A 24,419-nucleotide genomic window follows, 5' to 3' on the forward strand; every position below is an offset into this window, starting at 1 on the left:
TAGAACAGGGCTTGGCACATAATAAGCGCTTAACAAATACTATCGTTATTATTATTAACCCCCCGCTCCCAGCCCCACACCGCTTATGTCTGCCATTTTATTTATTTCTACTCACGTCCGTCTCCCCCTCTAGACTGGAAGCTCGCTGCGGGCAGGGAGTGGGTCTGTTCTATTGTTCTGTCGCCCTCCCCCAAGCGCTCAGTCCAGTGCTCGGCACGCAGTAAGCGCTCAGTGAATCCGACTGACTAGATGATGCCGTATTGAGCCAGCTCGTGGAGTTCCAGGTGGTTAAAAGCTTCCCACGGGCAGATGACGGTGATGTCTGGAAGGCAGAAGGAGAGGACAGTTAGGTCACCGTGCTGGCTGTAATATGACGGTAAGGGTTGAGCGCTCACTATGTGGCAGGCGCCGTTCTGAGCGCCGGGGGAGATAACAAGCTAATCGGGAGACGCAAGCCGCCCTGGGCCCTAGGGGGTTGAAGAAGGGGGGGTTCTGTGGGGAAGGGGGGAGGTCTTCCCCAGCTCTTGGGCTACCCTACCTTCTCTGCCCTCAGCCCCTAAACTGGGTTTTCTACAACGGGCCCCGGGTGACCAGTTGGACGGGGGTCGGGGGACGGCGGAGGAGAGGGGTTCGGTCCGTCGGGGGGCTGAGCGGGGAGGGGGGCTCTCTGGCCTTCAGGCTTCACGGTCGTCTCTCCCCTCCCGCGGCCCGCCGGGGGGATCCCGATCCCTTACCTGTCCCTAATCCTTCCATGCCGGGAATGTCATCCCCGAACCTGAAAGAACCAGAGACTCAGAGACAGAGGAGACGGGGGGAGACCGTGGAGACGGAGGAGGCGGGAGAGACGGAGGAGAGGGTGCAGAGCGGAGAGATGGAGGAGAGAGAGGAAATGGAGACAGAGGAGACGGCAGAGACAAGAGGAGACTGGGGAGATGGAGGAGAGGGTGAAGACGGGAGAGACGGAGGAGACGTAGGAGATAGTGGAGGTGGGGGAGACCGCGGACATGGAGAAGGCAGGAAAGATGGGGGACAGGGTGAAGACACGGAGGAGACGGGGGAGACGGGGGAGATGGAGGAGGCGGTAGAGACGGAGGAGAGGGTGAAGACAGGAGAGATGGAGGAGACGTTGCAGACAGAGATAGTGGAGACAGGTGGAGGCAGAGGAGATGGTAGAGAGAGAGGAGACGGAGGAGACCGTGGAGACGGAGGAGACCGTGGAGACGATGGAGACCGAGTACACCGAGGAGACGGAAGAGGTGAAGTTTTCTCTTTTTTTAAAAAAAAATTCCGTTTGGCTTTGTTTTATTTAAGGTGCTTGTTAAGCACTTACTTTGTATCAGGCACCGTACCGAGTGCCAGGGTAGCTACAAGCTAATCAGTTTGGACACAATCCCTGTCCCGCTTGGGGCTGCCGGTCTTCACCCCCCTTTTGCAAATGAGGGGACTGAGGACCGGGCAAGTAAAGTGACACGTCCAAGGTCACCCAGCAGCAGACAAGTGGCGGAGCCGGGATCAGAACCCAGGTCCTCTGACTCCCAGGCCCAGGGTCTACCCACTAGGCCGCTCTGCTTCACCTCGAGTTGTCATTACTAAGCTCTGGATTCATCCGTCCATTCATTCGGTCGTATTCACTGAGCGCCTACCGTGTGCAGAGCACTATCGGCCACCTCTGCCAACCAGATGCCGCGTGGCCTAGTGGGTAAGAGCGCGGGCTGGGGGGTCGGAAGGACCTGGGTTCTAATCCTGCCCCCGCCACTTGTCCGCTGGGTGACCTTGGGCCGGTCGCTTCACTTCTCTGGGACTCGGTTTCCTCTTCTGGAAAATGGGGATGGAGACGGTGAACCCCGCTGGGTCCCACCTGATTAGCTTGTTTCTATCCCTCAGTATGCACTCAGTAGGTGCTTAAATACCGCTAGGATAAAAAAAAGGAGATTGATAAATACCACTGACTGACACAACATTCTCTCCCAAGCGTTCTGTACGGTGCTTCGCGCTCGGTAAGCGCTCAATAAATACGACTGAACGAACATAACAAGAGCTTAACGGATACCCTTCAAAAATATTATTTTTCTTGCGCCTCCCCCCGCGCTTCCTCAATCGATGGTATTTATCGAGCGCTTACATATTCATTCAGTAGTATTTACTGAGCGCTTACTATGTGCAGAGCAGTGTGCTAAGCGCTGGGAATGTACAAGTCGGCTACCTACGTGCGGAGGACTGTACTGAGTGCTTGGCAGAGGGCAAGACAGGAGAATTGGGACTCGGCACAGAGCCCGTGTTTCCCCCGGAGCTGAGGACAGTACCAGGCACATAGCGAGCTCTTACTACGTGCCTGGCACGCGGTACTAAGCGCTGGCGTAGATTCTGTCGCCGAATGTACGTTCCGAGCGCTTGGTACAGTGCTCTGCACATAGTAGGCGCTCAATAAATACTGATGAATGAATGAATGAGCGCCTAAGAAATGCCGTTTAAAGAAAAACCGGTCTTACCCCTGCACGCCTTTCTTGGGGGGCTTGCTCTTGAACTGCCGGGTCTGCCGTTGCTTGAATTTGGGGGGTCCCTTCCTGGGGGTGACGGGGCCGCCGGTCACCCTGGTGGCTGACTTCGGCTCGGCCCTGGGCGGCGGCTCCAGGCTCATGGCGGGGCCGGGGTGGGGGGCCGCGAGGGGTCAGAGGTCAGTCCCGCCGAGGTCTTCCCCCGGCTCCGGCTTGCGCGGCCTGGGAGGGAGAGGAGGGGCGACCGACCGCTGACGGAAGCGGGGAGAGCCCGGGCTTTGGGAGTCCGAGGCCGTGGGTTCTAATCCCGCCCCCGCCACCTGTCCGCCGGGTGCCCACTCACTTCGCTCCCCTGGGCCTCACTCCCCTCATCCGGAAAATGGGGATGAAGACCGTGAGCCTCCCGGGGGACAGGGACTGGGTCCGACCCCATCTGCTTGGACCCAGCCCAGCGCTCAGTACAGTTCCCGGCACGCAGGGAGTACTTAACAGATACCACCACTTGCCGGCTGTGCGACTTCGGTCGAGTCGCTTCACTTCTCCGCCCTCCGTTTCCTCCTCTGTAAAATGGGGACTAAGACCGTGAGCCCCACACCGGGACGACCCCCTTAACCTGTAACTTCCCCGGCGCTTCAAACGGTGCCTGGCACGTAGTAAGCGCCGAACGGGCCATCATTATAATTATTAACATCGTTATTATTACTCACCTCCCCTCCTTGCCCTCAGAGGGGGTGGCTCTCGGCTGTTCTGCCCCCCAATCTCTTCCCTCTTCCTTCACCTGGTGGCTCAGAGCGGGATGCGGCAGACGGGGATTTATCCCCCTCCAGGTAATTGGATTACGATCCTCCTGGCTACGGTGTCTCCCTAATGAGCTTCTCGATGACAGGGGACAATCAATCCCCTCCTGGGGATTAAGGGCAGGGGGAGAATCCTTTGGGGCGGAGGGCGGGGAAGGGGTGGCCCCGGGGGGCGCGACGGGTTGCAGAATCGGACCAGGTGTGTCCTTGAAGGGGCCCGTGAAGTTCAGAAGCGAAGGGAGACTGAAGCGGTCCCGCCTTTGCCCATTAATAACGTTCTCAGTCCGGTGCTTGGCACCTAGTAAGCCCTTCGTAAATACCATCACGTCGTTTTTAGATCTAATAACGACGTGATGGTATTTGTTAAATGCCTACTAGGTGCCAAGCACCGTCCCAAGCGCCAGGGGAGATACGAGGTCATCGGGCTGGCCCACGAGGGGCTCACAGTCTTCAGCCCCATTTGACAGATGAGGTCACTGAGGCCCAGAGAAGACTTGCCCAAACTAGGCTAGACTGTGAGCCCGCTGTGGGCAGCGATCGCCTCTATCTGTTGCTGAACTGTCCTCTCCCAAGCGCTTAGTACAGTGCTCTGCACACAGTAGGCGATCAATAAATACGATTGAATGGATGAACGAACGACAGTAATAATCACGGTCTTTGTTAAGCGCTTCCTTGATTGTCTCCATCAGTGGCATTTATTGAGCGTTGACTATGTGCAGAGCATTGTACTGAACACTTAGGACTTGCTTCCTTTATTATTCTTCCTTCCCATTCATTCATTCAATAGTATTTATTGAGCGCTTACTATGTGCAGAGCACTGGGACTAAGCGCTTGGAATGGTCAGATCGGTAACAGATACAGTCCCTGCCCTTTGACGGGCTTACAGCGCTTCTGTCCAAATCTGTCATTTATTTATTTATACTCATTCGATCGTATTTATTGAGCGCTCGCCGTGTGCAGAGCACTGGACTAAGCAGCTTGGAAAGTACAATTCGGCAACAGGTAGAGACACCCACTCAACAACGGGCTCACGAGCTAGAAATTCATGTTTGAATTTCATTATGGGCAGGGAATACAGCTATGGTTATATTGTACTCTCCTAAGTGCTTACTACAGTGTTCTGCACATAGGAAGCGCTCAGTAAATACCACTGATTGATCAATTAGCGGAGGGAAAGGCGATCATGAAGCTATTTTTATAATATATATGTATATTGTGTATATATACGTACATATGGGGAAGCAGCGAGGCTCAGTGACAAGAGGGCGGGCTTGGGAGTCAGAGGTCCTGGGTTCTAATCCCAGCTCCCCCACTTGTCTGCTGTGTGACCTGGGGCAAGTCACTTCACTTCTCTGGGCCTCAGTGACCTCCTCTGGAAAATGGGGATGGAGACAGCGAGCCCCAGGTGGGACAACTTATCTCGGCGCTTACAACAGTGCTCGGCACAGAGTAAGCGCTTAACAAATACCATTATTATTATATATCAATAAATGTACGGTATTTCTCTCTCTCTATATATATAAATAAAACGTGCTTCTTTATCAAACAGGAGGATCCGATACACACACATATTGAGAAGCAGTGCGGCTCAGTGGAAAGAGCCCGGGATGGGAGTCAGAGGTCGTGGGTTCTGATCCCGACTCGGCCGCCTGTCAGCCGTGTGACTGCGGGCCAGTCACTTCACTTCCCTGGGCCTCAGTTCCCTCCTCTGTAAAATGGGGATGGAGACAGTGAGCCCCACGTGGGACAGGGACAGTGTCCAACCCCATCTGCTTGTATCTGTATCCACCCCGGTGCTTAGTACAGTACCTGGCACGTAGTTAAGCGCTTAACATATGCCATAATTATTATTACATCCATAATCATATCTGATAGATACACGTGCGGGTGTGTATATAAGAGACCAAGAGAATAGATTTAGTTTAATCACTAAAGAAAGGAGAGCCATAATCCTCTTATCTGGGAGATAAATGAGCTCCCCCAATAGACGCAGGCAACCCTTCCTCCTCCCCTGACTGACAGATCTGGCCTCAGAATCCAGTAAATGTTATTTTAGTACCATTAAATTGTTGTTACACACTTACTATGTGCTAAGCACTATTACTATTCTCTGGGCCTCAGTTCCCTCATCTGGAAAATGGGGGTTAAGTCTGCGAGCCCCGCGATGGGCAGGAACTGTGTCCGACCTGAGCAGCTCGTATCTCCCCAGGCGCTCAGAACAGTGCCTGGTACGTAGTAAGCGCTTCACAAATACCACAGTTATTATTATTATATATATAGAAAAAGAAAGCAGCGAAGAGAGGAATTCTGGGCGCGTTGGGGTGTTTATTCTCAGGCAGAGATGCAGCAGAGAATGCATAAATAACCTCTCCTCCACCCCGAGGTCCTCTCAGGGCAAAATGTTCCTCGGAAAGGAAGGCCCGCAATCCTCAGGGGCCGAAGACGGGAGCCGGGCGGCCGTCGACCGGGGTCCGCCCTCAGCCTCCGTCCTTCATGCGCAGTCGGATCTCCATCTTGATGAAAGCCTTGACGTTCTCGTCGCGGACCTGCTCCTCCACGGCGGCCAAGGCCTTCTCCCCGCCATCTTGGAAGCGGCGCCCCAGCTCCTCGGCGTAAGCGAGCCACACGCAGTTGGGGCAGCCGCTCATGCAGCAGTTTGTGGGGGGCGGGGGGACGGGCGGCCGCGGGGTCCCCTCCTCGGCCCGGGGGTCGCCTTCTCCACGGGCCTCCCCGGACGGGTCCGGCCCGGAGCCGCCTCGGGGCCCGGAGAAACTGAGGCATCGGAGCCGATCCTGGGGGCGGTGCGAATAAATCGGTTACCTGCCTGGTAGGCGGCCGACATCGGCCGCCTCGACCTCCCCCGCCGCCACCTTGGGGCTCCCCAAATCGGACGCCAAGAGTCCCTTCCCCCGGTCCCCGATTGAGGGGTCAATGGGAATTCAGTCTTTTCACAATCATAATAATGTTGGTATTTGTTAAGCGCTTACTATGTGCCGAGCACTGTTCTAAGCGCTGGGGTAGACATAGGGGAATCGGGTCGTCCCACGTGGGGCTCACGGTCTTCATCCCCATTTTACAGATGAGGGAACTGAGGCACAGAGAAGTTAAGTGACTCGCCCACAGTCACATAGCCGACAAGTGGCAGAGCTGGGATTCGAACTCATGAGCCCTGACTCCAAAGCCCGTGCTCTTTCCACTGAGCCACGCTGCTTCTCTAAGCAATCATAATAATAACGGTACGTATTAAGCGCTTACTACGTGCCAGGCCCTGTGCGAAGCACCGGGGTGGATCCAAGTAAATCGGTTGGACCCGGTCCCTGGCCCACGTGGGGCTCCCGGCCTCCATCCCCATTTTCCAGATGAGGGAACCGAGGCCCAGAGAAGCGAAGCGACTTGCCCCAGGTCACGCAGCCGACACGTAGTGGAGCCGGGATTAGAACCCAGGACTTTGCACTCCCAGGCCTGGGCTCTCCCTCCACCACATCTTGCTGCTTTTATGGGTATCTGTAACATTTACTCTGTGCCAAGCACTGTTCTGAGTGCTAGGGGAAGGTACAAGATCCTCACCACATGGGCTAAATCTCTAAATCGGAGGATTTAATCCCCATTTTGCAGATGAGGGAAACGTGGGCTGCAAAAGTGAAATAATAATAACAATGTTGGTATTTGTTAAGCGCTTACTATGTGCAGAGCACTGTTCTAAGTGCTGGGGGAGATACAGGGTCATCAGGGTGTCCCACGTGAGGCTCACAGTTAATCCCCATTTTACAGATGAGGTAACTGAGGCACAGAGAAGTGAAGTGACTTGCCCAAGGTCACCCAGGAGACAAGTGGCCGAGCCGGGAGGAGAACTCAGGTCCTTCTGACTCCCAGGCCCGGGCTCCTTTCCACTGGGCCACGCTGGTCTTCAAATTTCTCTAAAAATAATAATGATAATTATGGGGCTTATTTTAATAATAATAATAATAATGTTGGTATTTGTTAAGCGCTTACTATGTGCCGAGCACTGTTCTAAGCGCTGGGGTAAACATAGGGGAATCAGGTTGTCCCATGTGGGGCTCACAGTCTTAATCCCCATTTTACAGATGAGGGAACTGAGGCCCAGAGAAGTTAAGTGACTCGCCCACAGTCACACAGCCGACAAGTGGCAGAGCTGGGATTCGAACTCATGAGCCCTGACTCCAAAGCCCGTGCTCTTTCCACTGAGCCACGCTGCTTCTCGTGCACGCTGCTGCTTTTACTGCAGGCATTTCAGCTCATCTGTAAAATGGGGCTTAAGATGGTGAGTTTATGGTCCACCCCTGCACTTAGCACAGTGCTGGGCACATAGTAAGCACCTGACAAATATCACCATTATTATTATTATTATTATTGGAGAAGCAGCGTGGCCTAGTGGCAAGAGACCGGGCTAGGGAGTCCGAGGTCGTGGGTTCTAATCCCGGGCTCCGCGACCTCTCAGCTGTGGGACTTTGGGGAAGTTCCTTCGCTTCTCTGTGCCTCAGTTCCCTCCTCTGTCAAATGGGGCTTCAATCATTCACTCAATCGTATTCAGTGAGCGCTTGCTGGGTGCCAAGCGCTGTCCTAAGCGCTTGGGAGGTACCATTTGGCATCACACGGGACCACCTGATGACCCCAGCGCTTAGGACAGCGCTTGGCACGTAGTAAGCGCTTAACAGACACCATTCTTAATGGTAGTATTATTTTAATTCTCCTCCCCTGACCCCGCCGCCGTGACCTTTGACCTCTGGAGGCCTTCAGGCCTTTAGCTTCCCCCGGCCGGGGCAACATCCGGGCATTTCTGCGGGCCGCGAACCGGGTATTTACCCGGATGTTTATCCGGGTAGTTGCCCGGGCGTTGGCGGCCACGGTCCGCAGCAGCATCGCCTCGGCCCCCTTTCCCCAGCAGCCCAAGACCGGCGCTCTGTGACTGACGGCCGAGGTGACCAATCGCAGGGCGCGTCCCGCCGCTCCTGGCCAATAGGAGTGACGGGAGGGCGGGGCTTGAAGGGGCAAGAGGGAGGGGGGCGAGTGAGGAGTCGAGGAGGTGCCCTAGAGAATGTTTTATGAGTGACGGGCGCCTCGGCCAATCGACGAGTACGCAGGGTGCGGCTATGGACCAATAGGCGAGGGAGGGGCTGAGGAGGCGGGCCGAAAGGGGAGGCAGGGGGCGTGCGTGGGGAGGCGGCTCCGGGCCTGCCCTCGAGGCCCGGGCTATGAGTGACGGCCGACCGGACCAATGGCCGGGGGGAGGGCGCCGCTGTGGACCAATAGACGATGGAGGAGCCGAAGAGCCGGGCTGAAAGGGGAGGGGAGCTACGAAAGGAGAGGATCGTTGTAGGAGTGACGGTCACCTCGACCAATGGCCGGGTGGCAGGGTGGCGCTCTGGACCAATAGGCGGTGGAGGAGCCGAGGGGGCGGTCTTAAAGCAGCAGGAGGAAGATGGGGCGGACCGTTGCAGGAGTGACGGCCATGTCGACCAATGGAAGGGTGGCAGGGTGGGCTGTGGACCAATAGACGGCGGCGGAACTGAGGGGGCGGTCTAAAAGCGGCGGGCGGCAGATGGGGAGGACCGTTGTAGGAGTGACGGCCATGTCGACCAATGGAAGGGTGGCGGGGGTGGGCTGTGGACCAATAAGCGGTGGAGGAGCTGAGGGGGCGGAGCTACGTAGGGAGCTGGGGAGGCGGCTCCGGCCTCGCCCGCCATATGAGTGACGGCCGCCTGGGCCAATGGCCGGGCGGCAGGGGGGGGCTGTGGACCAATAGGGGGTGGAGGAGCCGAGGGGGCGGGCTGAAAAGGGCGGGAGGGCGGCCACGTGGGGGAGAGTGGGCTTTGCAATGGGGCGAGCGGGCCGCGGCCGCGGGCGACCAGCGGGGCGAGGAGGGGCCGCAGGCCTCCGGCCCGGTCCCGGTCCCGGTCCCGGTCCCCGTCCCCCGGGGCCGCGCCATCCGCTCAGGTACCTGACCCCCAGCTTGTCCCCACTTGGGGCACCCGGCCTCCAAACCCATTTTCCAGATGAGCTCACCGAGGCCCGGAGAAGGGAAGCCACTGGCCCAAGGTCACACAGCTGGAGGGCGGCGGGATTCGAACCCACGGCCTCCGACTCCCAAGCCCGGGCTCTTGCCACTAAAGCGTGGACGCCCCCAAGCGCTTGGCACAGTGCACCATTGGTTGCATCGTGGCCCCCCCAGATCAGTCAGCCTGGGGGGGGGGGGGTTGGGTGTTCATCCAGTAGTATTTAGTGAGCGCTTACTACGTGCCGAGCACTGTACTAAGCGCTTGGAATGGGCAATTCGGCAACATTTGATCGTATATGCCGAGTGCTTAGGGTGTGCAAAGCACTGTACTAAGCGCTCGTAATCATGATAATAATGATGGTTTCTGTTAAGCGCTTACTGCGTGCCAAGCACTGTTCTAAACGCCGGACTGGGATACAAATTCAGCAGGTTGTCCCACGTGGGGCTCAGTCCTCATCCCCATTTGACAGATGACATAACTGAGGCCCAGAAAAGCAAAGTGACTTGCCCAGGGTCACACAGCAGGCACGTGGCGGAGACGGGATTAGAACCCATGACCTTCTGACTCCCAGGCCCGTTCGCTGTCCATTAGGCCATCGTCTGCTGTGGGACCTTGGGCAAGTCGCTTCATTTCTCTGGGCCTCAGTTCCCCCCATCTGTAAAATGGGGGTTGAGACTGCGAGTCCCACCCGGGACGGGGGACTGCGTCCGACTCAATTTGCTCGTCTCCGCAGCAGCATGGCTCAGCGGAAAGAGCACGGGCTTAGGAGTCAGAGGCCGTGGGTTCTAATCCCAGGTCCGCCGCTTGTCAGCTGTGTGACTTTGGGCAAGTCACTTAACCTCTCTGTGCCTCAGTTACCTCATCTGGAAAATGGGGATTAAGACCGTGAGCCCCGCATGGGACCTGATTCCCCTGTATCTACCCCAGCGCTTAGAACAGTGCTCGGCACCTAGTAAGCGCTTAACAAATACCAACATTATTATTACAGTGCCCGGCACCAAGTAAGCGCTTAAACAATGCCGTCGTTATCGTGCCCTCCCAAGCGTTCAGTCCAGCGCTTCAGCACACAGTAAGGGCTCAAATACGGTTGACAGAGTAGTAAAATGACTCGCTCCAAGTCACCCAGCAGAGGAGTGGCGGAGCCGGAATTAGAACTCGGGCCCGAGCTCCACCCGTTAGGTCGTGCTGCTGCTTCACGTTGCGCTCCTGGGGGGATTGCGTGGCCTCCCCACCCGCCGGGGCCCGGATCCTCACGCGGTGGCTCCCGTTCTAGCCGAGGAGAAGAGGAGGAGAAGAAGAAAGTGAACTCCAGACCCAGGAATCCGGACGACCAGGGCATCCCCTTCCGGCTGCGGGAGATCATGAAGAGCCGCGAGGAGATGAAGAAACCCAGCAGCAAGAAGAAGAGGAAAGCGGGTGAGTGGATGGAGTTTGGTGATAATAACTATCGTGCTGCCCTGACACTGTTCTAAGCGCTGGGGTAGGTACAAGTTAATCAGGCTGGACCCAGTCCCCGTCCCGTATGGGGCTCTCAATCCCCATTTTCCTGATGAGGGAACTGAGGCCCAGAGAAATGAAGTGAGCGGCCCGAGGTCACACAGCGGACGCGGCGGAGCCGGGGCTAGAACCCAGGGCCCTCCGACTCCCGGGTCTGGGCACTCCCCACTAAGCCACACTGCTTGGTAGGCGCTTACCGTGTGTCCGCTGTACTGCCCGCTCCCTATGCTCCGCGCCTAGTATGTGCTCAACAGATACCATTATTCGTTTAGGCGTATTTATTGAGAAGCAGCGTGGCTCAGTGGAAAGAGCACGGGCTTTGGAGTCAGGGCTCATGAGTTCGAATCCCAGCTCTGCCACTTGTCGGCTGTGTGACTGTGGGCAAGTCACTTAACTTCTCTGTGCCTCAGTTCCCTCATCTGTAAAATGGGGATTAAGACCGTGAGCCCCACGTGGGACAACCCGATTCCCCTATGTCTACCCCAGCGCTTAGAACAGTGCTCGGCACATAGTAAGCGCTTAACAAATACCAACATTATTGAGCGCTTACTCTGTGCAGAGCACCGTACTAAGCGCTTGCGGAGAGGACGTTGTGACTACAAACGGACACATTCCCTGCCCACGGCGAGCCAACGTTATTATTGCTATTATGATTAGGCTACCCTGCGTCTAACGTGACCTTCTCCCCCTGAGTCTCGGGGCGGGGCCGGGTTGGGGGTCTCCCCTTCCCTCCCCCGGGCTGAAGAGGTCATCCTTCCCCTCCCCCAGCCCGGGAGGCCTTGAGGCACAAGTTGGAGGTGGAGGAGCGAGGCCCCGCACCCGCCATCCCCGTGCCCAAGTTCAAGCAGCGGAAGGGCGAGTCGGAGAGGCAGTACATCAGCCGCATGGAGCGGGAGACCGAGCGCGTCTTCTTCCTCACCAAAAACCAGCTGGACCGCCAGCCCGAGACGGAAGACCCGGAGGCGGGGGCCGAGAAGGACAAGTCCCAGCGGAAGAAAGAGTGAGCCGGCCGGCCAGCCCTGGGGGGAGAGGGAATGAGCGGGTGGGTGGGTGAGGAATTGGATGGGTGGGTTGGGTGGGTGAGGGGTTGGTTGGGTCTGATGACCTCGTATCTGCCCCAGCGCTTAGAACAGCGCTCTGCACATAGTAAGTGCTACCATTATTATTATAATAATAATGTTGGTATTTGTTAAGCGCTTACTATGTGCCGAGCACTGTTCTAAGCGCTGGGGTAGACATAGGGGAATCGGGTCGTCCCACGTGGGGCTCACGGTCTTCATCCCCATTTTACCGATGAGGGAACTGAGGCACAGAGAAGTGAAGTGACTCGCCCACAGTCACGCAGCCGACAAGTGGCAGAGTGGGATTCGAACTCATGAGCCCTGACTCCAAAGCCCGTGCTCTTTCCACTGAGCCACGCTGCTCTTATTATTGTTGTTAATAATAATAACAAATACCAACATTATTATTATTATTATTATTAGTGCCTGTAATGATGGGGGCCTGCCAGTAGGTGGCACCAGATGCCCACCCAAGATTCGACCAGATCAATCAGTTCATTCATTCAATCGTATTTATTGAGCGCTTACTATAATGTTGGTATATGTTAAGCGCTTACTATGTGCAGAGCACTGTTCTCAGCGCTGGGGGAGATACAGGGTAATCAGCTTGCCCCACGTGAGGCTCACAGTTAATCCCCATTTTACAGATGAGGGAACTGAGGCACGGAGAAGTTAAGTGACTTGCCCACAGTCACACAGCTGACAAGTGCAGAGCGCTGTCCTAAGCAACAAATTCGGCAACAAATCGAGACTATCCCAACCCGACGACGGGCTCACGGTCTAGAGGATCAGACCGGGGATGAGAACCCACCACCTCTGACTCCCAAGCCCGGGCTCTTTCCACTAAGCCACGCTGCTTCTCAAGAACCATAATAATAATAATAATGGCATCTGTTAAGCGCTTACTATGTGTCAAGCACTGTTCTGAGCACTGGGGGAGATACAGGGTTATCAGGTTGTCCCGCATGGGGCTCACAGTCTTCATCCCCCTTTTCCAGATGAGGGAACCGAGGCCCAGAGAAGTGAAGTGACTGGCCCAAAGTCACCCAGCCGACAAGTGGCGCAGTCGGGATTAGAACCCACGACCTCTGACTCCCAAGCCCGGGCTCTTGCCACTGAGCCTCGCAGCTTCTCGAGGACTGTACTGTAAGCTCGTTGTGGGCAGGGAACGTGTACTGCCCTCTCCCAAGTGCCTAGTCCAGTCCCCAGCACTTAATAAGCGCTCGATAAATACCACTGGTGGATCGAGAGGTCTGTGAGCACCGAAGCGCCGGGTCAAAGGTTCCCCCCTTCCAGATTGCGAGCCCGTCGCGGGCAGTGATCGCCTCTATTTGTTGCCGAACTCTACTTTCCCAAGAGCTCAGTACAGTGCTCTGCACACAGTAAGCGCTCAATAAATCCCATCGAGTGAACGAATGAAAAGCGTCGACTCTCGGCTCCTCAGGTTCCAGAGACGACGTCTGGAGAAGGCACGACGGCGGAAGGAGGAGAAGGCCGAGGTCCAGCTGGAAAAGGAACTGTTCCAAGGTAGCTCTTCTCCCTCCTACGCTGACCCCGGAGCCCCACGTAGGACGGGGAAAGCGTCCATCCTGATGAACTTGTGTCTATCCCGACGCTTAGTACAGTGTGTGGCGACTAGCAAGCGCTCAACGGATACCGTCGTCGTCGTGCTTAATCGCCCCAGATTGGGGGAGGGCGGCTCCTTGAATTTTGGTATCATGATCCCTTGCTCCCTGAGGGGTGGATCAGGTGTGAGCGCTTAACCAGTACCATTATTATCGGGGCCCGGGACTCAGATGGTCATGAGTTCTAATCCCAGCCTGCCACATGTCTGCCGTGGGACCTTAGGCGAGTCCCTTCACTTCTCTGGGCTTCAGTTCTCTTATCTGGTAAATGGGGATGGAGACCGTGAGCCTCATGGGGGGCAGAGACTGTGTCCAACCCCATTTGCTTGTGTCCACTCCAGTGCTTAGTACAGTGCCTGGCACATAGTAAGCACTTAACAGAGAGCATAATAGTTATTATAATTATTATCAAGCTCTTCCTCTGTGCCAGCTGTTTGGAAAGTGACGCGGTCGGTCGCTACAGCGTAGTCTGGTTGGACTAAGCACTGTAGTAAGCGCTGGAGTGGATCCAAGCAAATGGGGTTGGACACGGTCCCTGTCCCACGTGGGGCTCACGGTCTCCATCCCCATTTTCCAGATGAGGGAACCGAGGCCCAGAAAAGTGAAGTGCTTGCCCGAGACCCGTGGTGGGATTAGAACCCACGTCTTCTGGCCTCGCTTGGCCTCGGCTGGGAACCGTGTCTTCTCCCTGTCAGAGCCCAGGCTCTGCCGCTGTGTCGGGGGAGCTGGGGAGGCTCTGTGCTTTATTCACTCATTCAGTCGTATTTATTGAGCGCTTACTATGTGCAGAGCACTGGACTAAGCTCTTAGAATGTACAATTCGGCAACAGATAGGGACAATCCCTGCCCAACAGCGGGTTCCCGGTCCTTTAACCCCGAGGCAGCTGCATTTTCTGTCAGGAAATGAGACGTTTCAGGCGGGCGCAGGGGTGGCCAAGGGGCCAATCCCACCTGCCCCTTGCCCTTCCAGACCCGGTGAAGTTTGGCGAGGTGGCCACGCAGCCCCCGGAGCTGACGGCCAAGCCCAGAAAGAGCATCGGCCGCGACAAGGTAAGGGGACGTCGCGGAGAAGGCGGGGGAAGACCGATTCCGGACCCCGGGCCCCCGGGCCCCGACACGGGCTTCGCCCCCGTCATCTGAGCGGCCTGAGAAGGCCTTCTGGATGGTTCTTCTCTCACTCCCTTCTCTGTCGCCCTGACTCGCTCCTTTTCTTCCTTTTCCCCCTCCCGGCCCCGCACGCCTTATGTCCACATTCCTCATCTATCTATATTAACGTCCGCCCCCCTCACTGGACTGTAAGGTCTCTGCCGGAAGGGAAGGCGTCCCTTTATCGTATCGTACTCTCGGGCGCTCAGCCCAGTTCTGCCCACGGTAAGCGCTCAGTAAATGCGACCGGATGACCGGAGGGCCGAGCCTCGGCGTTCCCCCTTATTCATTCGTTCAATTCAGTCGTGTTTATTGAGTGCTTTCTCTGTGCAAAGTACTGGACGAGGCGCTTGGAAAGTACAGTTCGGCATAGAGACGGTCCCTACCCAACGGGCTCACGTCTAGAAAGGGGGAGACAGACAACAAAATAAGGGGCCAGTCATCAATGTGAATAAATAGAATTATAGATGTATACATATCAGTCATAAGATAATTCCAGGCCAGGGGTGGGAGGTGGGCCTCAGGCCAGCCACCGAACGCTGACCGCAGCCGCCCGCGTCCCTTCCCCTTCCGCAGCCCGGCCAGAAACAGCTCCTGCTGAAGACCCTCCTGGCCCCCGGCAGCCGTCCCCAGCCGCCCCCCGTCTCCCTGGCTCGCCAGCGGATCGTGGAGGAAGAGCGGGCGCGGGTCGTGCAGGCCTACAGGCAGCTCAAGAAACTCAGACAGGGGCAGCGGCCGGAGCCGCCGCGGGGGAGACGGAAAGAACCGCGGTGAAACGCCAGAGGACGGGGGACGTCGGACTTGGGGCCGGCCTTCCTCGGAAATTGGCCCCGGACCGGCAGCGGGGACGGGGAGGCGGGCCTCCCCTCTCTCTCCCGGCCCTGGGGCTTCGGGAGCGATTCCCTCCCCTTTCTTTCCCCCGGCGTCTGGGCCTCTTGGGACTCGGAGGGCTCGGAGAGGAGCCGCCGAGGGTCGCTTCTCTGGGAATAAAAGCTTCGGGCCCGCAGCCTGGCTCCTTCCCACAGACGCAGACTGGCGGGGGCCGACCGGACCCCGACTCCCAGAATCCCACAGGCTGGCCCCGAAATGGCTGCCGGAGAGCGGCCGTCCGCTCCGGCTCCAACTTCGGTGCCGCCTTGGCCTCCGCAGAGACGACGCGGCTGGGGTGGTGGGCACGGTGGGAGGGGGCACCCGAAACTCAAATCCTCAACAGTGAAACCCGTTCGTGAGCCGTCTCTCGGTTCCCCCGGGTGGTCCGAGGCTCTGAGGAGATCGGACCCCAAACCCAGCTTGGCCCTCTTCTCTCGGTTCGCTCGGACCCCTCGGCCGCCTCTCTCCAACAGGCTCCCGCGAGCCATCCTCCGCCGACCCCCAAGCAGGCCGGAAAGCCTGGGCTTGGCCGAAGCCAGACGGGATGTCCGGCCCCAGTCGGGCAGGAAGTGACCCCCGGACGCGCTGAGCCGGGTCTTGGACTTGAGGGGGACCGCGGCCCTCGGGGAGGTGGGCGGGCAGGAAGGAGCGACGTCCCTCTTAAATATTTGTTGGAGTTTACGCCCTCGGGGACGATTCAAACAGGTAATGCGGCACGTGACACCGCTGAGGTTGGCTATGGGCGCAACGCCTTCTGAACAACAAGGATTGTGGTATCCGATCGGCGCTTAGCATGCGCCGAGCACTGTATTAAACCCCGGATGGATACGATATTAGCGGGTGGACACGGACCCTTTGCCGTCTGGGCCCCGTGTCCTCTGCGCACAGTAAGCACTCAATAAATACGATTGAATGAATGAATGCAATCTCAGAGACGGGAGGGCCCGTCTCCTCCAAGAAGCCTTCCCTGACTCAGCCCTCCTTTCCTGGTCTCCCACTCCCTTCTGCGTCACCCTGAATCGCTCCCTTGATTCACCCCGCCCTCAACCCCGCAGGACTCACGTCTGCATCCGTAATTTCTTTTTTTACATTAACACCTCCTTCCCCCTCTAGACTGTAAGCTCGAACACGGCCCTGGGAGCCGGAAGGCCGTGGGTTCTGATCCCAACTCTGCCATTTGGCTGCAGTGTGACCTTGGACAAGTCACTCACCCTGGGCCTCAGTTACCTCGTCTGGAAATGGGGGACTGAGACTGAATCCCACGTGGGACAGGGACTGTGTCCAACCCGCTTTGCTTGGATCCACTGCAGCGTTTAGTACAGTGCCTGGCACATAGTAAACACTTAATCCCATAATTATGATGGGGGGGGGGTGGCAAGCCAGAGTGTGGCTCAGTGGAAAGAGCCTGGGCTACGGAGTCAGAGGTCGTGGGTTCAAATCCCGGCTCTGCCACTTGTCAGCTGCGTGACTGGGCAAGTCACTTTGCTTCTCTGAGCCTCATTGACCTCATCTGTAAAATGGGGGGGTGAAGACTGTGAGCCCTACATGGGACAACCTGATTATCCTGTATCTACCAATTACTATGATGGGGGGGGGGGGCACCTAGTAGCATGGCTCAGTGAAAAGAGCCTGGTCTTGGGAGTAAGAGGTTGTGGGTTCTAATCCCCACTCTGCTGCTTGCCAGCTGTGTGACTTTGGGCAAGTCACTTCACTTCTCTGTGCCTTAGGTATCTCATCTGTAAAATGGGGATTAAAACTGTGAGCCCCATGTGGGACAACTTAATCACCTTGTTATCCCCCAGTGCTTTGCACATAGTAAGTGCTTAACAAATACCACTTTTGTTTTAGGCCGTGAGCCGGTCGTCGGGCAGGGATCGTCTCTACCTCTTGCCTAGCTGTACCTTCCAAGCGCTTGGTACGGTGCTCTGCACCTAGTAGGCGCTCAATAAATACGATTGAACAAATGACTAGTGATGGTTTGGGGCCACCATATTGGGGTGAGGGGGGTGCAGAGAGGTAGGCCGTGGGCACCTTCGCGGTGGGGCGTTGGAGCTTCCTGACTAGTGAGGTTTTGGGGTTGGGGCCGTCATTTGGGGGAAGCAGGGTGGCTCAGTGGCAAGAGCCCGGGCTCGGGAGTCAGAGGTCATGAGTTTGAATCCCGCCTCTGCCACTTGTCAGCTGTGTGACTGTGGGCAAGTCACTTAACGTCTCTGTGCCTCAGTTCCCTCATCTGTAAAATGGGATTAACTGTGAGCCTCACGTGGGACAACCTGATTCCCCTGTATCTCCCCCAGCGCTTCGCAAATACCAACATTATTATTATTTGGGGGGGGGGGGGGCAGCGAGGTAGGCCGTGGGCGCCTTCTTAGTGGGGTGTTGGTGCTTCCTGACTAGGGAAGATTTCCGGTTGCGACCGCCATTTTGGGGGGGGGACGACAGCGAGGCAGGCCGTGTGCGCCTGCGCAGTAGGGTGTTTGTGCTTCTTGACTAGTGAAGATTGGCGGTTGGGGCCGCCATTTTGGGGTGTGGCGGGGGGGGGGTGGGGGAGCGCGAGACGGGGCGCGGGCGTCTGCGCCTGCGCAGTGAGGTGTTTGTCGTCTCCGACCGAGGGGAGGTTCGTCATCGTGGCCGCCATTTTCTGCGGCCAATGGAAGGTCCTCGGGTTCGTCCTTACCGGCAGCGGGATCCGCGCACGGTCAGTATTCACGGCCCGACAGAGACGATGCTCCCTCTCCTCCCCCTCCCGTGCCTTTTTCTCTCCCTCAAATCTTTTTGCCTCCGTTTTCCTTCCCCTCCTCCTTCTCCCGCTCTCTTCGTTTACTCCTATTCATTCATTCAGTCCCATTTATTCATTTAGCCCTATTTACTCAGTCCTATGCATTCATTCACTTCTATTTATTTAGTCTTATTTATTCATTTACTCCTATTCATTTAGTCCTATTTATTCATTTACTGCTATTCAGTCCTATTTCTTTATTCAGGCCTATTTCTTTATTCAGGCCTATTTCTTTATTCAGGCCTATTTCTTTAGTCCTGTGTCTTTATTCAGTCCTATTTTTTTATTCAGTCCTATTTTTTTATTCAGTCCTATTTCGTTATTCAGCCCTATTTCTTTATTTAGGCCTATTTCTTTATTCAGGCCTATTTATTCATTCAGCCCTGTTTATTCAGCTCTTCCTGTGTGCAGAGCACTGTACTAAGCGCTTTGGGGAAGTAGAGTAGAGCAGTAAAGAGAGGCCAGCCCTGCCCCCAACGGGCTCACAGTCTAGAAAGGGGGGGGGGGGAGACAGACAACAAAACCAGTCAGCTGCCACTAACAATAATAATAATAATAATGGTGGTATTTGTTAAGCGCTGACAATGTGCCAAGCCCTGTTCTAAGCGCTGGGGGAAAGATACAGGTTAATCAGGTTGTCCCACGTGGGGCTCACACACTTTTCATCCCCATTTTACAGATGAGGGAACTGAGGCCCAGAGAAGTGAAGTGACTTGCCCAAAGTCACCCAGCTGACGAATGGGGGGATTCGAACCCACGACTTTTGACTCCCACGCCAGGGCTCTTGCCACTGAGCCACACTGCTTCTCTATGTATATGTGATTCACTTATGTATATATATCTGTAAATAAATTACAGATATATATATATAATATAGATATATCTATAAATAAAATTACAGATTTATATGTACATATCTGTATATGTGCATCTATATATTATAGATATATATCTGCAATTTTATTTCTATTGAGAAGCAGCGAGGTTCAGTGGCAAGACCCCGGGCTTGGGAGTCAGAGGGCGTGGGTTCGAATCCCGGCCCCGCCGCTCGTCAGCTGTGTGACTTTGGGCCAGTCGCTTCCCTTCTCTGGGCCTCCGTGACCTCATCTGGAAAATGGGGATGAAGACTGGAGCCCCCCATGAGACACCCCGATCACCTTTTAACCCCCCCCCCCCCCCAGTGCTTAGAACAGTGCTTGGCACCTAGTAAGCGCTTAACAGATACCATCATTATTGTAAGTGGTGTGGGGCTGGGAGGGGTGGGGATGAAGAAGGGGAGCGACGGTTTCAGGGCCTGTAAAATCTACTATTTTAAAAAAGTCGGGGCCGGCCCGTGGATTCCTCAGTAGGTTTCACTTTTTATTTGGCAAGCGCCCAATATAGTTGAGCAAACATCCAGGAAACCAGTGTTTGCCTGTATCCACCGCAGCGTTTAGGACAGTGCCTGCTGCACAGGAAGCGTGGAAACAATACCAGAATTATTCTAGTTATTATTGTAAAAACTGAAATGTTACTTTGTGATTTATGGTAAAAGGTAACTAAACCCCCTCCTTGCCTCGCCCCCCTCCCTCCTGCTGCTGCATTAATAATAATAGTAACAATAATGATGGTATCTGCTAAGCACTTCACATATAGTAAGTGCTTAACAAAAGCCTTTATTATGTGCCAGACACTGTTCTAAGAGTCGGGTGAGGTACAGGATAGTTGGGTTCGACACAGTCTCCGTCTCGGTTAGGGCTCACAGTTCTAATCCCAATTTTACAGATGAAGGGAACCGAGGCACAGGAAGTGACTCGCCCAGGGTCACACAGCAGGCAGGTGGCGGAGCCGGGATTAGAACCCAGGGCCTTCTGACTCCCAGGCCCGGGCTCTAGCCGCTGGGCCGTGCTGCTTCTCCTAATGGCCCCCTCCCGAAAAGGCCCTGATGAATCACTCCCCCCCCCCCGGGAATCCCCAGGGAGAGGCTTGTGATCATCTTTCTGTCCGTCCGACTGTCTGCCTGATTAAACAGGAAATGGCAAGGGGTGGGGGAGGAGAAACTAGGCAAGTAAGCAAAAACATCCACAAGTCGTAATAATATAACGGTAGTATTTGTGAAGCGCTTACTGGGTGCCAGGCACTGTGCCAAGCACCGGGGTGGAGACAAGCGAATGGGGTTGGACAGTCCCCGTCCTACGTGGGGCTCACGGTCTCCATCCCCATTTTCCAAATGAGAGAATTGCGGAACTGAGAAAAGAAGCGACTTGCCCGACGTCATTCGGCAAAGTGGCGGAGTCACGATTAGAACCCGTGACCCGACTCCCAGGCAGCTCTAGCCACTGGGCCGTGCTGCTTCGCTGGATGAAACGATCTAAAGGCAAGGGAGTGGTGCCCAGCCTCCACCCCGGGCAACTGGTTTTATTACCGAAGGCTGTAAACCCACGGAAAATTAAGTAGGTTTTGCTTTTTGTTTTTCAGAAGGCTGTTCTGGGACCAGAAAAGAGAACATCGCTCGTGCAATCAGTTTGACGTCACCTGGTCTCACAGACCAATTTTTGTTGAGATTCATTTTCCCCTTATTTTGAGGGTGGTATTTCCCCCCTCCCTCCCTCCCTCCCTCCCCCCACCCCCCTTTTATTAAGTGTGTTATTTTATTTTTTCCTTTTTATTCCCACTCTCTGAAATGGCTCCTCAGTCCCTCACAAGGTGAGTCACTGTCTCCGTTCGTTGCCCGTAACGGATCGCCCTGCCGGGGCGTCGTGAGTTAGAGCGTCTTTGGGCGAGGAGCTCAAGGCTAAAGTTAGTCCTGTTTAATGTGAAAATCTTTGCGTCCGCCCCTGATGTGTCTCTTAGCGGTACACGACGGAAATCGCGTTAATTGGGTGCCTACTTTGTGCCGGGCGCCGTAGCGAGCACGTGGAAGAGGACGATACAATAGGGTGGGTAAATACGTTCCGTTCGTTCATTGAGTTGTATCTGTGGAGCGCTTACCGTGTGCGGAGCACTGTACTAAGCGCTTGGGAGAGGACAGTACAACACGGACAGCGTCATTCCCCACCCAGCCGACCCAGTTGACCGCCACGCAAGACGAGTCTCCTCTCGGCACCGTTGGCTTGCGTCAGCCTCCGTCGGCTAGAGGTCTCCTCCGGCGTCTGGTCCGCAGCCCGCCTCCGGCCCCCCGGCTACTTGGAGCGCGGAGAAATCGGGGTCCCGAGAAGTCCCCGTCCCCTCCTCCCGCCTTAGAGCGCTGCCGTCTCCTTCCGACGAGCGCCGGCCAGCCGAACCGGAGCCATCCCGAACGGAAGCCCCGACGTTATAGAGATGGAGACGCCGGTTGGGGTGTCCCGCCGACCCCCCGGGGTCGCCCCTCTTGGGAGAAATGGGCGAGATAACGGCCGCCGTCACGGCCCGAGTCCTGGAGGGAGGCTCTGGGGGTCGGGGGAGCTGGCGGCGGGGCTCTCTGCGGGGGCCGGCTCCATCCCCCAACAGCGAGCCGACGTCCGTCACCCCGAAGAAGAACCGCCCGTCGTCCCCGGCGGTTTTTACCGAGCGCCTACCGTGAGCAGCGCGCTGGACTCGGCGCTCGGGCGAGTCCCACCCCACAGAGCCGGGGGGCGCGTTTCCCGCCCCGACTTTCCGTGGAGGGGGGTGTCTCTCGTCTGGCAACGAGGTGAGACTACCTTGACTACGCCCCGTGCCCTCAGCCTTGACGCTTCTCCCCGATTTCACACCCCCGTGAGCCCCTCGAAGACCAAGGACGGTATCTGATTCCCGCCGGTGAAGTTCTTTCCCAAGAAGAAGGGCGCTCCGCACGCGCCGAGAAGCGCCCGAAGGAAAAATCCTCTAACCACCACCCGACTCTAGGAAGAACCTCAGCCTAGGGGCCCGGCTCCCTCCCCCGAAGGCCCTACGAGCGGACGGGCCTACCCGCCGCCGGTCGTCGGCTGAGACCGGGCTCCCGCCGTGGCCGCCGAACAGAAAGTGGTCGAGAAGGCGGCCCCTCCCCTCCCCAGCCCGACGCCGGCCTGGCCGAGCAGGGGCCGCGAGGGACAGGCGGCTCCAGCCGAGGATTCGGGGGTGGGCGGGCGGATGGACGGACACCAAAGTCCCCGGGGCTGCGCCGTCCCTCCCCCCCGCCGCCCACGCTAAGCGCTCGACAGAACGTCATCGCCGGACGACGTCGAGGCCCCCGCCCGGCGCGAGACGGCTGAGACGGACCCGCGGGCGGCCGGCGAAGCGGAGGGACCGACCGGAGCCGGGTGACCCGATGGAAGCGGCGAGACCCGGCCGTCCCCGCGGAAACCCGGACGGCCTCGCAGAGCGCCCGGCCTTAGGTTTGAAAGGAGAGCCGTGACCGGAGGGCACCGCCCTCCCCTCCCCCGGCCGAGCCCCGTCCCGCCGGGTTTTAATCGAGGCCCCGTTAAACCTCAAGGGGCGAGACGTAGTCCGGGAGCGATCCCCGAGGGGTAAGGCAGCCCGGGACGTAAGGGCGGAGGTAGAAGACGTTCAGTCGCCGTCGTTCACTCCGTCGCGTTGACCGAGCGCTTACCGTGAGCGAGGCACCGTGCTGAGCGCCGGGGAGAGGACAGTAGAACCGCAAACAGATCTAATCCCTGCCCACGACGAGCTCGCGGCCCAGAGGGGGGTGAATGTAGTCGGACGCGCGTCTCCGGGGAAGGATGCTTGCTCACTGTGCTTTTCTCCGTCCCTCTTGGGAAAACCAGGCTGCCCCGCGATGAAAGTCTCGTGACCCGTCAGGAGCTGCTGAACCACTGTGAGTTTGTCGTCTCGGGTGGGCAGGGGCGTTTTCATCCCCGGTTCATCGTCGTCTAATTTTGGGAAACGGCACGTAAGGGCCCACCGGTGTGACCGGCACCGTACGGAGCCCTGGGGCAGACACGCCTCGATGGGGCCGGACGCGGCCCCTCCCCGTCCCCCGTGGGGCTCCCGGCCTTCATCCCCGTTTCCCGGGTGAGGGAACGGAGGCCCAGAGAAGGGAAGTGACTGGGCCAGGGTCACCCAGCAGACGAGTGGCGGAGCCGGGATGAGAACCCGGGTCCCTTGGACTCCCGGGCTCGGGCTCACGCTGCTTCGCTTCTCTCTCTCATTGCCAGCTTAAGCTGAGAGACCGGTAATAATAAGTGATGCCTGTTAAGCGCTCACTGCGCGCCAGGCGCCGTACCGCAGGTGGGGTGGGGCTCACGGTGGGTTTCCCTGGTGCCTTTCAGCCGGCTCCCTGGACGCGCTCTCCGGGTTCGTGTCGAGGAACAAGGGCAAGACGGTCGGCCTGCCGGACGCCCGGCTGCGCGTCTGCGACCTCGGGGGGACCGTCTACGCCGGGGAAGAGAGGACGCTGGAGTTCTGGGAGAACCTGTACCTGCCGAGCCCCGAGAGGATGAGGGTCCTGGGCGCGGTGGACGACTTCCCCTGCCTGGCCCCCGCCGAGCAGCTGGTCATCCTGGTGGGGGAGGGCGGGGCCGTCTACGCCTTCGAAGAGGACGAGCTGCACGAACTGGCCCCGACGGTGGCGAGCTTCCTCCAGGTGGGCCTCCGGAGATTCGGCCTAAAGGCCTATCGGATGGATGAGCCGGCGGAATATCCGGTGAGTCGGGGGACCCGGTCTCGGGGGGCGGGGGGGAGGTGCCCGGCTCCTCCGAGGGGCCGCGGGCGCCTCTTCCCGCTCCCCCCCCCCACCCGACGGCCCCGCCGCCTTCTCGTTTCTGCAGAGCGAAGAGGAGCTGATGAAGAACCCGCGCATCAGGGAGATCAGAGAGGAAACCCGAGCGTTCGTCACGCGGGAAGGAGAGCAACTGCGCCAGCTGTTAGATAGCATCCTCTAAGGGACTGCCGAACCGGCACTTGCGGACCCGGGGCGGGGCGGGCCGGGCACGTCGTCCCGCCGCCCTCCCCGCCCCAAGACCACCTCCGCGCCCGCCCCGCCGGCACTGACCGGAGGGGCCGTCGCGGAGGCCGGGGGCGTCTGCCGCGGAGGAGCTTCCCGCCTCGAGGGGCTTCGGACGGCAGTCGGGTTTTCCCCGGGAGGGCCGAAGCCCGTCCCCCGGTCTCGCGGGGGTTCGGGCTCGGCGGGGGTTCCGGAAAATTCCCACCGCCTCCCGGGGCGGAAGGTCGCGATCAGCTGCCGAGCAGCTCCCCGG

General features: G+C 57.5%; 3 protein-coding genes across 4 annotated transcripts; 1 reads left to right on the forward strand and 2 right to left on the reverse strand.

Annotated features, from left to right (window-relative positions):
- Positions 1-175: 175 nt before the first annotated feature.
- PDE6G (phosphodiesterase 6G) lies at positions 176-2,709 on the reverse strand. The gene is made up of 3 exons (XM_029056941.2): positions 2,490-2,709; positions 735-775; positions 176-322 (listed from the first exon to the last, which is right to left on the reverse strand). The coding sequence occupies exons 1-3, from the start codon at positions 2,636-2,638 to the stop codon at positions 246-248; spliced, it is 267 nt and encodes an 88-aa protein (XP_028912774.1). The 5' UTR covers positions 2,639-2,709; the 3' UTR covers positions 176-245.
- A 2,889-nt stretch (positions 2,710-5,598) lies between these two features.
- Positions 5,599-8,212, reverse strand: OXLD1 (oxidoreductase like domain containing 1). Its single transcript, XM_039911013.1, has 2 exons — positions 8,118-8,212; positions 5,599-6,085 (listed from the first exon to the last, which is right to left on the reverse strand). Exons 1-2 carry the CDS (start codon positions 8,172-8,174, stop codon positions 5,771-5,773), a joined length of 372 nt encoding a protein of 123 aa, XP_039766947.1. The 5' UTR covers positions 8,175-8,212; the 3' UTR covers positions 5,599-5,770.
- A 905-nt stretch (positions 8,213-9,117) lies between these two features.
- On the forward strand, positions 9,118-16,430 carry CCDC137 (coiled-coil domain containing 137). 2 transcript variants are annotated; one of them, XM_029056939.1, is made up of 6 exons: positions 9,118-9,248; positions 10,584-10,726; positions 11,576-11,807; positions 13,313-13,395; positions 14,464-14,543; positions 15,216-16,430. In XM_029056939.1, exons 1-6 carry the CDS (start codon positions 9,130-9,132, stop codon positions 15,411-15,413), a joined length of 855 nt encoding a protein of 284 aa, XP_028912772.1. In that variant the 5' UTR covers positions 9,118-9,129; the 3' UTR covers positions 15,414-16,430. The 2 variants fall into 2 exon arrangements, with proteins under 2 accessions (XP_028912772.1, XP_028912771.1); XM_029056938.2 differs by lacking the exon at positions 9,118-9,248 and having other exon boundaries at positions 10,352-10,726.
- Positions 16,431-24,419: the final 7,989 nt, after the last annotated feature.

This window comes from Ornithorhynchus anatinus, unplaced genomic scaffold (assembly GCF_004115215.2).
Source record: "Ornithorhynchus anatinus isolate Pmale09 unplaced genomic scaffold, mOrnAna1.pri.v4 scaffold_264_arrow_ctg1, whole genome shotgun sequence".
Lineage (NCBI taxonomy): Eukaryota > Metazoa > Chordata > Mammalia > Monotremata > Ornithorhynchidae > Ornithorhynchus > Ornithorhynchus anatinus.

What these genes read in the sequence shown, in the direction of transcription:
- PDE6G (XM_029056941.2), bottom strand. Translation starts at nt 2,638, where the DNA reads ATGAGCCTGGAGCCGCCGCCCAGGGCCGAGCCGAAGTCAGCCACCAGG. An exon ending in CCCAAGAAAGGCGTGCAGGG is followed by an intron (nt 776 to 2,489) that starts GTAAGACCGGTT and finishes TGGTTCTTTCAG; the next exon opens with GTTCGGGGATGACATTCCCG. An exon ending in CATGGAAGGATTAGGGACAG is followed by an intron (nt 323 to 734) that starts GTAAGGGATCGG and finishes TCTGCCTTCCAG; the next exon opens with ACATCACCGTCATCTGCCCG.
- OXLD1 (XM_039911013.1), bottom strand. Translation starts at nt 8,174, where the DNA reads ATGCTGCTGCGGACCGTGGCCGCCAACGCCCGGGCAACTACCCGGATA. An exon ending in CTACCCGGATAAACATCCGG is followed by an intron (nt 6,086 to 8,117) that starts GTAAATACCCGG and finishes CACCGCCCCCAG; the next exon opens with GATCGGCTCCGATGCCTCAG.
- CCDC137 (XM_029056938.2), top strand. Translation starts at nt 10,414, where the DNA reads ATGACTCGCTCCAAGTCACCCAGCAGAGGAGTGGCGGAGCCGGAATTA. An exon ending in CAAGAAGAAGAGGAAAGCGG is followed by an intron (nt 10,727 to 11,575) that starts GTGAGTGGATGG and finishes CCCCTCCCCCAG; the next exon opens with CCCGGGAGGCCTTGAGGCAC. An exon ending in AGAGCATCGGCCGCGACAAG is followed by an intron (nt 14,544 to 15,215) that starts GTAAGGGGACGT and finishes CCCCTTCCGCAG; the next exon opens with CCCGGCCAGAAACAGCTCCT.